At 34.3% G+C, this 12748-nt stretch overlaps 2 protein-coding genes across 2 annotated transcripts; both read right to left on the bottom strand.

The window, feature by feature from the left end:
• Nucleotides 1-375: 375 nt before the first annotated feature.
• On the bottom strand, nt 376-2177 carry LOC114711163 (spermidine hydroxycinnamoyl transferase). The gene is made up of 3 exons (XM_028895518.1): nt 2072-2177; nt 1492-1994; nt 376-1392 (listed from the first exon to the last, which is right to left on the bottom strand). Exons 2-3 carry the CDS (start codon nt 1991-1993, stop codon nt 554-556), a joined length of 1341 nt encoding a protein of 446 aa, XP_028751351.1. The 5' UTR covers nt 1994; nt 2072-2177; the 3' UTR covers nt 376-553.
• A 5491-nt stretch (nt 2178-7668) lies between these two features.
• On the bottom strand, nt 7669-9341 carry LOC114711169 (spermidine hydroxycinnamoyl transferase-like). The gene is made up of 2 exons (XM_028895523.1): nt 8861-9341; nt 7669-8549 (listed from the first exon to the last, which is right to left on the bottom strand). The coding sequence occupies exons 1-2, from the start codon at nt 9339-9341 to the stop codon at nt 7669-7671; spliced, it is 1362 nt and encodes a 453-aa protein (XP_028751356.1).
• Nucleotides 9342-12748: the final 3407 nt, after the last annotated feature.

Consider the following 12748-nt stretch of genomic DNA (forward strand, 5'->3'; position numbering starts at 1 on the left):
TCTCACTTTTAGAAAAGCTTTCATGTCATTAATTTGGTCCCAAACATCATTATTAATGGTCAAATTATTTGTCTGTAGTATAACTTGCTGTGATTTTACTTCGTTCCTCATTTTATTACTATGATTTGAGCAAAATTAGTCATGCATATAAAATTAATAATTATTAGTCCAATTATATTTTGGATATTTTATGCAGTAATTAATATTTACTGATTCTCATATGCTCTAAAATATATAACCAACCTAACACATGTCCATACCAGGTTGGGGGAATAAACCATAAAATCTGCAAATAGTTTAAACTATATTAACATCATCTGAAAGGAATTACGATACATGCATGCATGGATCAAAAGAGTGCAGTAATGAAGCTTCTTAGTAAAAGCTTAGGCATGCTTATTAATCAACCAACTTCATACGTACGTTTTACCCACAAACAAACACATTCCTTAATTTTCTACGACAATCATTTGAATGCGCAGGTTCATAAACGCTGAACGTGATCCAATTGTTTGCTTTTCTGCAATTATACTGTGGTGGTCATGAAGATCGATCAGATCATGTCCTCATAAAAGTGTTTCTTAAACGCGTCCATATGATCCACCTGGAAGCACAAAGCAACCACAACAGAACCATCCCCTTCAGGGCTTGGAAGAAGCACGGAATTGCCGTCTAGCATATGAGATCCTAGCCCCATGGATACCTCCTTTCCCCACCCAAAGTCAAACCCATCTATGGGCAGTGTCAGCCAACTTACTACCTCAAAATTAGGGTTTCCAAGGAAGGGTGGCCCTTCTTTGTGGATATCTTGAAACTTTGTGAGGTCCTTTTGGCTTTTTAACAGCTCTATGCCAGACCGTACATACTCATCCGTCACCTTCTGAACTGCTTCTCTTACTTTCCTTGCAGCGAATCCTAATGGTTTTGACAAGAGATCGCCCACCACGCTTTGAGCTATCACATCAAAAGTTGCAGTGCCAAAGAACTCTCTTGGTAGTTGAGGCCTCATGCGGCTCCTCGAATCGACGACAATAACTAATGATGTTGGTTGTTCCATTTTGAGTCCTCTTGCCTTGCACGCGGTTCTCCACATATGTCCAGATATAGTCTCGTACCGAGAGAACCCACCACCCATCTTTTTCAGCTGCTCCATCTGAGACTTGCTGATCTTCAACATTGCCTTTGTGGTTTTCTTCTCTCTTTCCTCTAAATTGTCCCACTGTCCAACTAATAACGGTAGCCTCCCATACTGCGGGTAATCGTCCAGGCTCGGTGGCGCCCGTGCTAAAGGCGGCTGTGCAGCTCGAAACACACTCCGGTCAAGAAATGGGGTTACTTGTAGAGGCTCGTCTCTTGCTAGCCTTGCCCATTCAGAGATGAAGTGAAATGCAGCTAATTTAAAATAACATAAGCTGGATTAGTTCACACATTGGAATCTATAATAATAATGGGAACGAAAGTTTGTACTGTTTCCATATATATATATATCACCTGGTCCATCAACGACTGCGTGAGAAATTGCTATACTTATGCTGAGGCCACCGCACTTAAACCTGGTGAGCTGAACCAAACACAGAGGAAGCTCATCAATTGGGAGGCTGTAATCTACGGAGGGGTGAAGCTCACTGGGCTGAAAGGACAGGGACGAGTCAACAAGGTCGTCCAAATTTGAATCGCACTCGGCTTCGATGAACCGAGCCCCCGCTGCGTTGCAGTGAAGCAGAAGTCGTCCGTGGCCGATCCACTGCAAACGACCGGCCAAGGGATAAAACGGCACCAAGGCTCGGCTTAAAGAGTGTTTCAAGGTGTCGGCAATGGCGGTTGGCGGCGAAAGCCAGGAGCTTGGTGGTCGGTAGAAGTAGATGACGGGAACGTGAGTCAAGCAGCTTGTTTGATCCCATTCAGACAAGCCCATGCTTCCAATCCACGTTGGTTCAGAAGGCTTTACGATGTAGCTGCCTTTGAATGCTACTGTTGGCATGTTCACTTTCATCTTCTTTTTTTAAAATTCTTTAGCAAAAAGACGAAGTCGAAACTTGAAAGAATTACTAGGAAAGGAAAAGGAACAGACCTTAGCTAGGCAGCCTCCTCAAACGAGTCTCCGCTTCACCTTTCTAAAATCCCCCAGGAAGCCAAAACTCGTTGTGTGAACCGAAGCAAACATACGAATCCTTAAATAGAGACAATGCTCACTCTTGTGACTTTAATTGTATACTCCCTCCAATTCACAATATAAGTAATTTTAACAAATTCATTAATATCAAAAAGTATTAACTCATTAAATCTGTCCTAAGTTAAATTTTTTTTTTCAACATTACTCATATTAAATCAGGTTGTCAAAGAGAGAGAAAAATACAAAGAGTTACTTTTAAGTATTAATTGCAGAGATAAAATTGACAAATAAACATTAATTACTTTTTAATTGACTTATATTTTGAAGCAAGTCATTCTTCTAAAAATGACTTATATTGTGGACCGGAGGAAGTACTTCTTTTCATCCTTATCACATGTGCAAAATCTAGGACTATATATAAATCGCTAACTTATTACATCTAAGGGTTTTAAAACAGGACAATACTTACATTAAGTTACTTATATTTATTATATCAAGTTCTAGAAACACACATGACTACTATATGTCTTGTTTTTGAAATATTAACATTTAATAGTATTTAATTATAAATTCACATGAACAAAAAAAAAAACACCGGACCATGTATAATTAGAGAACTTGGCAGAATAAATATAAAAAATTTAACTTTAAGCTTTTTCCTTTAAAATAGTGTAGATTTTTGGGCTGGCTTACAAAATATATTGTAAACTAAACTGGGAAATGAGAATAAGTTTAGCGTTAGGTGATCTGATGTTGCAGGTTCAAACTGACATAAAATAAGGACTTGTTTGAAATGACATAAAAATATTTTTTTAATCGTGATTTGTGAAATATGAGGTAAGTATAAGTGTAAATTTTTGGCTTGGCTTACATTATACATACAATACTTAAAACCATTTGAATTGTTTTTTTTTCCTTTCAAAATTTTGATTTTGAAAAACTTCAAATCATAGTTATAAATTATATTTTGATGCATATCTACACTTTACTTATAATTGAAATAGGAAAAAAATGATGAGGAAATGTACCAAAAAATAAGTGTGTGTATTCTAATAATCCTTGAATATGTCCCATACAAATCCTTACACTACAAAAAAAAAAAACATGCTTTTAGCGACGGAATTTGTTCAATCACTAATTCCTTTGTCGCTAATTGATTAACGACAAAATTTCTATTCCGTCACTCATTATATGGATTAGCTATGGAATTTTCCGTCGCTAATTATTAACGAAAATTTTTAGTCGCTAATCTGTCATTAATTCTTGACAGAATTTTCCGTCACAAATTAGCAACAGAAAAATTTTGTCGCTAATCTGTCAAAAAAATTAGCGACATAATTTCTGTCATGATTCTATTAGAAATTAGCGACAAAATTTTTGTCATAATTCTATCAGAAATTAGCAACAGAATTTGTTTCTATCACAAATTCTATTACTAATTAGCTGTTTTTTTATGTAGCGTTATATGCATACACGCACACCCAGTGAGTGAAAGAAACAAATCAAAACACGTTGTACAAATATTGTCCGTACAAGATACTGTCCTTGAAATGCAGCAGAGATAAGTTCAAGATAATTACTCAAAAGAACAAAAACAAAATTTATAAATACTTAACAAGATATAAAGGTACATTATATTACTTTACTGCAATAAAATATAATCTGATATTATTATATAGGAAAATTTAATTAGTAAATAATCCTTCATATTTTGACTCATCTTCAACTCACTCCTAACTCCTAACTCACATAATTTGAGAATAGAAAAAGAGAGGGATGAAGCGATAATAAAATAGAGGTGGGGGCAATATATATTTTTTATTTTATACTCCTCCGGTCCTTAATATAAAACCTATTTAACTAATTTGATCATATTGAAGAAGTTAGGTAAGTTAGTTAATTATAATAAATATGACATTTTTTTAAAAAATATTTTAATCATCTTCATTATATCCTTCATCTCCCTCATATTTGATTATGGTTCAGGGAATATCAACATGGGTGATTTGAAAAAATTTGATAAGTATAAAAAATAAGTCTTATATTTAAGACTACAATTAATTTTATAATTAAATCTTATATTGAGGATAGAAGGAATATAATTTAAATACATGCACAACACACACATGCTTGTTTGTACGGAGAGAAGAAGGTTGGGCAAGGGAAGGCTAGAATGGTCACGTGGACACCAACCGAAGTGAGGGTTGCGGAGCACGTGTTTGTTAGCTGCACACGTTTCCCGTTTACGGACGTCACTGTTCTAACTATAGGTCAATAAACATAAACATTAAAGATGAAATACTCTGCAGCAGCCTCCTCCAAAAGCCATTCTCTAATTACTGCCGAGTAGAGTTAAATAAAAAGCCTGTCACCCGGCTTCCAAATTCATTGCCATTCTGTTTCTGGTCTTCTACTCTTGCAGCTTTTGACTCTCTTTCTCTCTCTCTACAGTCTACACTGTGGTTGGACTAAACCAGATCTCCGAAGCTCCCCCTCTAATGGCAGATCTCATACCATAACATACTGCCAAAAAGGCCACCCAATCCATCTACTTTCTCTCCAATCTCCAACTTCATCCTCTACTTTTCCGGCTTTAATACATTCCACTCAACCATTCATCAACTTCACGGCTTCTCCCCCACACCAATCCATGCTGGAAGACTCGCTTCCAAACTAAAGCCCATCTTCTCTCGCTGGTTTATTCCATGGATCTCAGCTTCGTCTCTTTGGGGACAAAACATATCCTATTTGAGCTCTTGTTGAAGTTTGAACTCTCTTAACCTTTTTAATAATGTTTTCGAGTTCTCTGGGAAAGGTTTGCCGACTTGAGACTCGATCTCCAGGTCATGGATATCTCTCAGTGATAATACTTCCGGTCCAAATTATAAGTCTTGTAAAGTATAAGAACTGAGTTGATAGTAACTCGGCGAAACTATACGGATCAATTGATTAATTTTATCACTTCAACCATTTTCAAGTACTTTTGGATAATAAATTTTCAGGGAGAGATTTTTCAACAATTTTTTTTTGTATAACTCATAATATCCTCAAATCATTTTGAGCTTGGGATTTATTTCTATTGGGTTGGGAGTGTTGAGATTAAGGTCCTCTCAGTAAGTATACTTCCCAACTTGTGTTCTCTTCCTTACTGGGTGAAACTGCTTGCCATCTCAACTAACATTTTGTTGATGATTTTTCAACTATTTATTATTGCTGGATGTAGTTTCATGGAAACAACATCATTTCCAATAGGTCTAAAAGATTTTTTTTTTTGGTATAACTCAGAGAATCTTAAAACTACTTTGAGTTTAAAACTAATCTCTATCAAGTTGGGAGTATTAAGTTAAAGTCCTCCCAACAAATACACTTCTCAAGATTTAAATTTGTGTTCTTTTCTTTACGAGGCGAAACTGCTTATTATTTTAACCAACAGCTTGTTAGTCAATAAGCCCAGAAGATTTTGAATTCAAGTATTAAAGAATAAAAAAATATATTTTGATAGAAAATGATCAAAATGATCTTCCTTCTATTTCTTTTTATTATTATTATTTTTTATAAACCTTCCTTCTATTTCTTTTTGTATTATTATTATTATTATTTTTTCATAAACACTTCCTTCTATTTCTGCTGTCTGTTTCCATGTTTTCTTACAAGAAGACGACGTTTAGCCCAAACGAGTTATTGCATATTCTGCTATGTTTGGCAAAATAACTCTAAATGATAGTGTTCTCGGACGCGACTGGAAGCAGATTTCCTATTTTCCACGGGTGCTCCCAACAAAATTGATTTTACATACTTAATAAAATTTTAGGAAATTTCAGCCCAGTACAAATGTCTTGTTTGGTGGCTCTATCAAAGTTCAAACATCTTCAAACCTGCTCCGTATCAGGCGTAAAGGAAACAAGAAAAAGAAATTGGGCTTCTAAAGCCCATTGGATAAATCATCAATGTTCACTTTTAAAATATATTTTGTAAAACCAATAAGATTGGATGTACCAACAGGGATTGGGTCTGACAGAAATAGTTAATTCTTCATAACGTGACGAATCAAGATTTGAATTGTCACTGGGAGAGGTGTCCACATTTAGTGCTCCACAGTGCCTCGAATAAGATTGTCTCCAATAGAAGGATACCTATGCTTTAGTTTAAAAAAAAAAAAATTGGATGTAGTGAAAGGAGTTAATTTTTCAAAAGTCACAGGTGACAAATCAAAATTTGAATCTCTACTAAAAGAATAATGTCTCAAATAAGATTACTTCTTATAAAATAATATGAATGCCTGTGCCCAGAGACCAAAAAAAAAAAACCAAAGAAATCTAGTGATCAACCCGTTTGCTAGCATTAACAAAATGTGTATAGAAATTGACATATATGATATTAATTATTATTCCATTAAAATTTAACTTAATTTAGTTGAATTTTTTTTATTGAAGTGTGTGCACTACTACAAAAAAAAACATTTAACGGCGGTTAAAATAAACCTACGGCTGTTTTGAGACCGACGTATATGCCATTGACGTAAAATATGTAGAGGATTTCACGGCGGTTTAAGAACCGCCGTGGTATGTGACTTTTCACGGTAGTTATATAAATAACCGTCGTGAAAAAAAAAATTTTAGTCTACGTTTCAACTTACTGATCAGGATGGAACAGGAGAACAAAGCCTCAAAAGAAGTCTCTCACCCGTTAAAAGCATTCTGATGGAACAAACATAGATTCTTTTTCGCCGTAATAGCATCATTTAGCTTCACCTTCAGCCACCAGATCGAAACCATTAAGATTTAATAAAAATAAAATCAAAGACTCAGATATGTTAAAAATTAGATCTCTTTAAACTCAAATTAAACATCATATTTTTAACCAAAGAAAATAATCATATCAAACCACAAAAACTATGAAATCCGTGAAAAGAGTGGAGGTGAAAAACTCACAAATAAGAATGAAGAGGATGAGGCAATGGCGACGGCAATAGCGACAGCTACGGTGATGGAAGAACATGGCGGAAATGATAGAAGCAATCGATAAACGCTGACAAATGTAGGAGGAGGGAGAAAATTGAGTGAGGATGGTATGAGGGACTACGAGCTCTAACTCTGAAAAGTGAAAACTATCGCACGATGAGACTTTTTACGGCGGTTATTTAAAAAACCGCCGTTAAAATTATTTTTTACGATGGTTTTTAAAAGTACGCCTATAATTATAGAAATGTCGCCGTCATATTTTTAACCATGTTTTTTCTAATAACCGCCGTAAATTAGCGTCGTGAAAACTCTATTTTGTAGTAGTGGTGGGTGCCAAACAAAATGGGCTTCAAGTAGCCATGCCATCCAAAAACAATAATTGATTCTCATTACTAGAATTCAAAGCACAATTTTCTTTTGCTGATTGTTATATCTTATTGCCACCTTGGTGCCTACAAATACACACATTCATTCCTCCTTATTCTTCTCATATTAGTATTTAAAGATATAACATATAGTTTCATAAAATTACTATTGTATGAATTGCAATTTGGATTAGATATTCAAGTATATGGCTCACATGATGCATGAAGATCACAGCAAGTCTTGATAAAAAAGCTTCTTAAACTCATCCATATGAGCTTCCTGAAGGCACATAGCAACCACAACAGAACCATCTCCTTCAGGGCTGTGCATAAGCAAACAATTTCCATCATCTTCATAAGGTCCAGGTCCCATGTACTGTTCCTTTCCCCACCCAAAATCAAACCCATATAAAGGCAACGTCAGCCAACTCACCACTGTAATATTAGGGTTTCCATAAAACGGTCCTTCCTCTTTCCTTAACAATGAATGTATATCTTGAAAGTCTTTCAAGTCCTTCTGGTTCTTCAAGAACTCTATCGACGACCTCACGTAGTTGTCTGTCACCTTCTCTATTGTTTCCCTCACTTTACTCGCAGCAAACCCTAATGGCTTCGACATGAGATCACCTGCCATGCTCTGAGCTATCACATCAAAAGTTGCAGTTCCAAAGAACTCTCTTGGCAGTTCAGGCCTCATGCGACTCCTTGAATCAATAATAATACCCATTGCGGTTGGCTGCTGCTTTCTGTGTCCTCTTGCCTTGCATGAGATTCTCCAAACATGTCCACAAATCGTCTCGTATCGAGTGAACCCACGAGCCATGGGCTTTTCCCTACTGTCATTCGCCATCTTCCTCAACTTCTCAACTTGGGCTTTTGTTATCTTCAGCATAGCTGTTGTGGTTTTCTTCTTCCTTTCCTCTGAAGTATCTGATTGACCAAGTAGTAACGCGGGCTTGCCATACTCTGGGAAATCGTCGAGGGTTGGCCGCGGTGACGACGCCAACGGTGGCTGCCCGGCTCGGAAGACGCTCCGGTCATGAAAAGGTGGCGTTTGTAGTGTCTCGCCTCTTGTAATCCTAGCCCACTCAGACATGAAGTGAAGGGCAGCTAATGAAATGACTCAAGTTAGATTAGTTTACAATTGTTACTCTCGGGTTGCATGAGTTATAATAATCTACTAATAAACAGGCGCAAGCAAAGAAGGGAAAAAAGAAGGAATAAAACATCAAGTCTCACGTGGATTAATTGGAGAATGAATTGAAGGTGTATGGTATTAAAGTAAGCCTTATCAAATTGACATAAGCCATTTTAATAGAAAGACAAACCTAGTATATGCCGAATTCTCTACAATGGTAGTAATCTTAAACTATGTTTGGATTTTTCAGTTTAGAAAACAAGGATGGTGAATACTTCATCACCTGGTCCATCTGCAACGGCGTGAGAAAGAGCAATTGCGATGGTGACGCCACCGCATCTGAAGGTGGTGAGTTGAACCAGAAACAGAGGAAGCTCATGAATGGGGAGGCCATAATCTGCAGATGGGAAGAGGTTACGATGTTGAGGGGAGAGAAACAAGTCGCCAATGTCGTTTAGACTCGATTCGCACTCAGCTTCAATGAAGCGAGCTCCCATGGCGTTACACTGAAGCTGAAGACGGCCATTGCCTATCCACTGCAAACGACCGGCCAAGGGGTAAAACGGCACCAACACTTTGCTTAACGAGTCCTTCAAGGTCTCGGCAATGGCGGAAGCCGATCTGTTTGGGGATCGATACAAGTAAATGGCGGGAACGTGGGTGACGCAACCTATTTGATCCCATTCAGATAACGCCATTGTTCCAATCCACGTAGGATCACAAGGCCTCACGGTGTGGCTTCCTTTCAGTCTTATCGCTGCCATTTATGTTTGTTTTCGTTTAATCTTACGTAGTGTTGGGTTTAAGTGTTTTGATATATAATATTTTAAGGTTTATATATATAAATGAAAAGATTTTCATTAATTTCTTGCTGCCGGAATTGGTGTGTTCAGTTAGATGAAACGAGGATCTTATGAGCTGTGTTGTAAATATGTAAAGATCGTGAGTACAATTTCTGCCGGATTGATGCTTAACTTTTTAATTTTTTTCAAAAAAATTAATAATTTAGTCCTTAAATTGATTAACTTGTCTCAAAACCTTCCAGCTTGATTTGATCCCTTAAATTTTTGGTAGAGAGACAAAAATCCATGTAATTTCCATTATTTGTTCATTTTTAGTATTTTCACTTGCATATATTAAAATATTATTACTTTCTGTGGGCACGAAATATGACAGCATTAAATTTCTCAGTATGTTGAACAAACCTCATGAACAGTTGTGTTCAGTTTGATTAAATGAATTTGTTGCGAGGGTCGTTGTTCCGTAAACTCATCAGAGTTTTAGTACGGTCACGGCTGCCACTGGAAGCCCCTTTTATGTTATATTTTTCCTTTTCTTAAACATTTGAAACCTTTTCGTTTTAAAAAAATATACTCCTCCGGTCCTAATTATAAGACCCAATTGATTTATTTGAGGAGATTAAGGAAGTAAGTTAAGTTGGTTATTTATAATAAATAAGTGTTGTTATTCCTAAATATCCTTGCTAATTAAGTATATTGGCTAAAACTATCATTATTAGAAGGATTATCTTGGAAAAAAATGCATAAATATAAGAGAGAAAATGGATTGGGTCTTATAATTAGGACCAAATAAAAAGTCAAATTGGGTCTTATAATAAGGACCGGAGGAGTATTAAAGTACAAAAAAGTCCTCCATCGAATATTTAATTAGCATAATGAGTAAACACTTTCCTTAAAAAAAGAAAAGGAAACTAAAATAATCTTACATTAGTCAAATCCACTTAACACGTAATTAATAACAATATTTAGAAAAAAATTATAAATTTTGAAATAAAGTGGATAGTGAGATATTATGTTTACGATTAAAGCAAATATTTTGACACTAATTCTTATATTTAGGACCAAGTTGAGTACTACTTCTGATTCTTAATATAAGACTTTATTTGACTTTTATTTTAGTTCTAAATATAAGACCCCAATATATTTTATCTCTCATATTTATGCATTTTTCCAAAATAGTCCTCCTAACAATGATAGTTATAACTAATACACTTAATTAGCAAGGATGCTTTAGGAAAGACAATACATATTTATTACAAATAACTAACTTAACTTCTTTCTTTAATTTTTCCAAATTAGTCAACTAGCTCTTATAATTAAGACTGGAAGTAGTATTATACTGGCTCGGAAAAAAAAAGAGAGAAGAAAATTAATTAGAAGCTCCTTATTTATTTAAGTTCCATCAATAATAACTAGAATTAAAGTATAACAACATTTTAGCAATCGAAAATGCAGATACAATCAGGGAATTTTTTGGGGGGCTTCATGAGTTGGCAATATCCTCGAGCTCTTCGATCTGGAAATTTCTCATTACATCTAATGTTACAACATTTCTCATCTGAACATTCATCCTTGCAAGGCCCTATCGTCACATTGCACGTCGCAGCTCTTTCTATTATTCCAATATTATCTCCATCACCTATTACCACTCACCAGCAAATTTGCAAAAATAAATAAATAAACCCAAGCTTAAATTAATAATCACAAATAAAATTATGAAGCAAAAAAATAATACTCTTATATATGCGGAGTATAATATTTTACAGAATAAAATAAGAACTATGACATTATTACGCTCACATACCAAATGCAAAATTGAGACTTGAAAGAAGAAAGATGGAACAAAGAATAAAGAGACGACCCATTATTTTTTTACAGTGACTGCTCAATTGTGTTGTGAATTGTGATATGAGCTTATGAACGTTGTTATATAATATATATGGGGCAAAAAAGAAAAAAGATGAGTAATTAATTATTGAGTTTAATGACAACATTTACTCAGGTCAAAGGAGGAAAAAGGAAAAAGACGTCCAATTTAAATGCAGAATATGTTCAATGCTTGGATTTAATGTCAATCATAATGGTTATGCATGATCACAGCTTATTTATTGACTTTAATTTCTGCTGTCACTAGATTTAAATGCAGAATATGTTCAATGCTTGGATTTAATGTCAATCATAATGGTTATGCATGATCACAGCTTATTTATTGACTTTAATTTCTGCTGTCACTAGTAATTTTTTCATACATAAATATACTTATTTGGTCTTAATTATAAGTCATTTTTAATATGTTTTACACAGACTAATAAAATTTTAAATTTCATTAACTTTCGTTTAAAATTCAACAACTTTTTAACTTTATCGTTATTTAATATATAATATATTAAATGAGAACAAAATCAATATAATAACTAACAAGAGTTGGGTCTAGTAGAAGGGACTAGTCTCCCACAACGTAGTGAACCAAGATTTGAATCTCACTAAAAGAGGTATCCACATTTAGTGATTGATAGTGTCTCGAATAGGATTGCCTCTAATAGAATGACAAAAAAAAATACAATAATAAATGAAGAGTAAAGTTACATATTCAAATGAAAATTTTCTTTCTCTGCCTCATAAATAATATAAAAAAAAATAAGTTAAATGAGTATCAAAATCCACATCTTATGTAAAATTTATTTATTTTTCTTTTCTTTTTTTTAGCTGAATTTATTTTTATTTTCATTTTTACGCTTCTTAATATATATTAGTTATATCTAAAATACACATTTTCAAATGTAAGTATTAATTAAATTTAGAAATTTCTATTAAGACTTATATTTCAAAACAAAAGATAAGTGCTTTTTTCTTTTGGGGGGGGGGGGACGCGGGTAGCCGGGTAGGGCCAAGATTTTCCTATATACGCTCGCTTCTGCCCACATTGTAACTCATATTCTAAATCTTTTTCTCAGAAATATAAGTTATTTTTGGGCTTTCCTATTTTATCATTATTAAGAGGAGCATTCTTCATTAATCATTATAGTTAATATTATGTTGGATGGCAAAAATACATCTGATCCTTTTCTAATTTATTTTGAAAAATGTGTTTTAGTTCTTTAACTCTGAAAGTGTTGGACTTAGCAATTATGATTGTTTTAAAAATTAAACTTAATAAGTTAATATTTGATAATGTTTTATCAATATTTAAAATCTTAACATCATCATTTCATAATTAAAATAGATTATTTCAATTGGAAAGTAATTTTGGAAAATAAGATAATTTTGAGAATACTTTTGAGGTTTAAATTTTAATCTGTCAATCATTGACGCTATATAGTTTAGAACTTTTTATGATTCAGATTTTTAAATTTAGGATCGACAGTCAAAAG

This window comes from Neltuma alba, unplaced genomic scaffold (genome assembly GCF_004799145.2).
Source record: "Neltuma alba isolate B1F8T4 unplaced genomic scaffold, ASM479914v2 tig00011281_pilon, whole genome shotgun sequence".
Classification (NCBI taxonomy): domain Eukaryota; kingdom Viridiplantae; phylum Streptophyta; class Magnoliopsida; order Fabales; family Fabaceae; genus Neltuma; species Neltuma alba.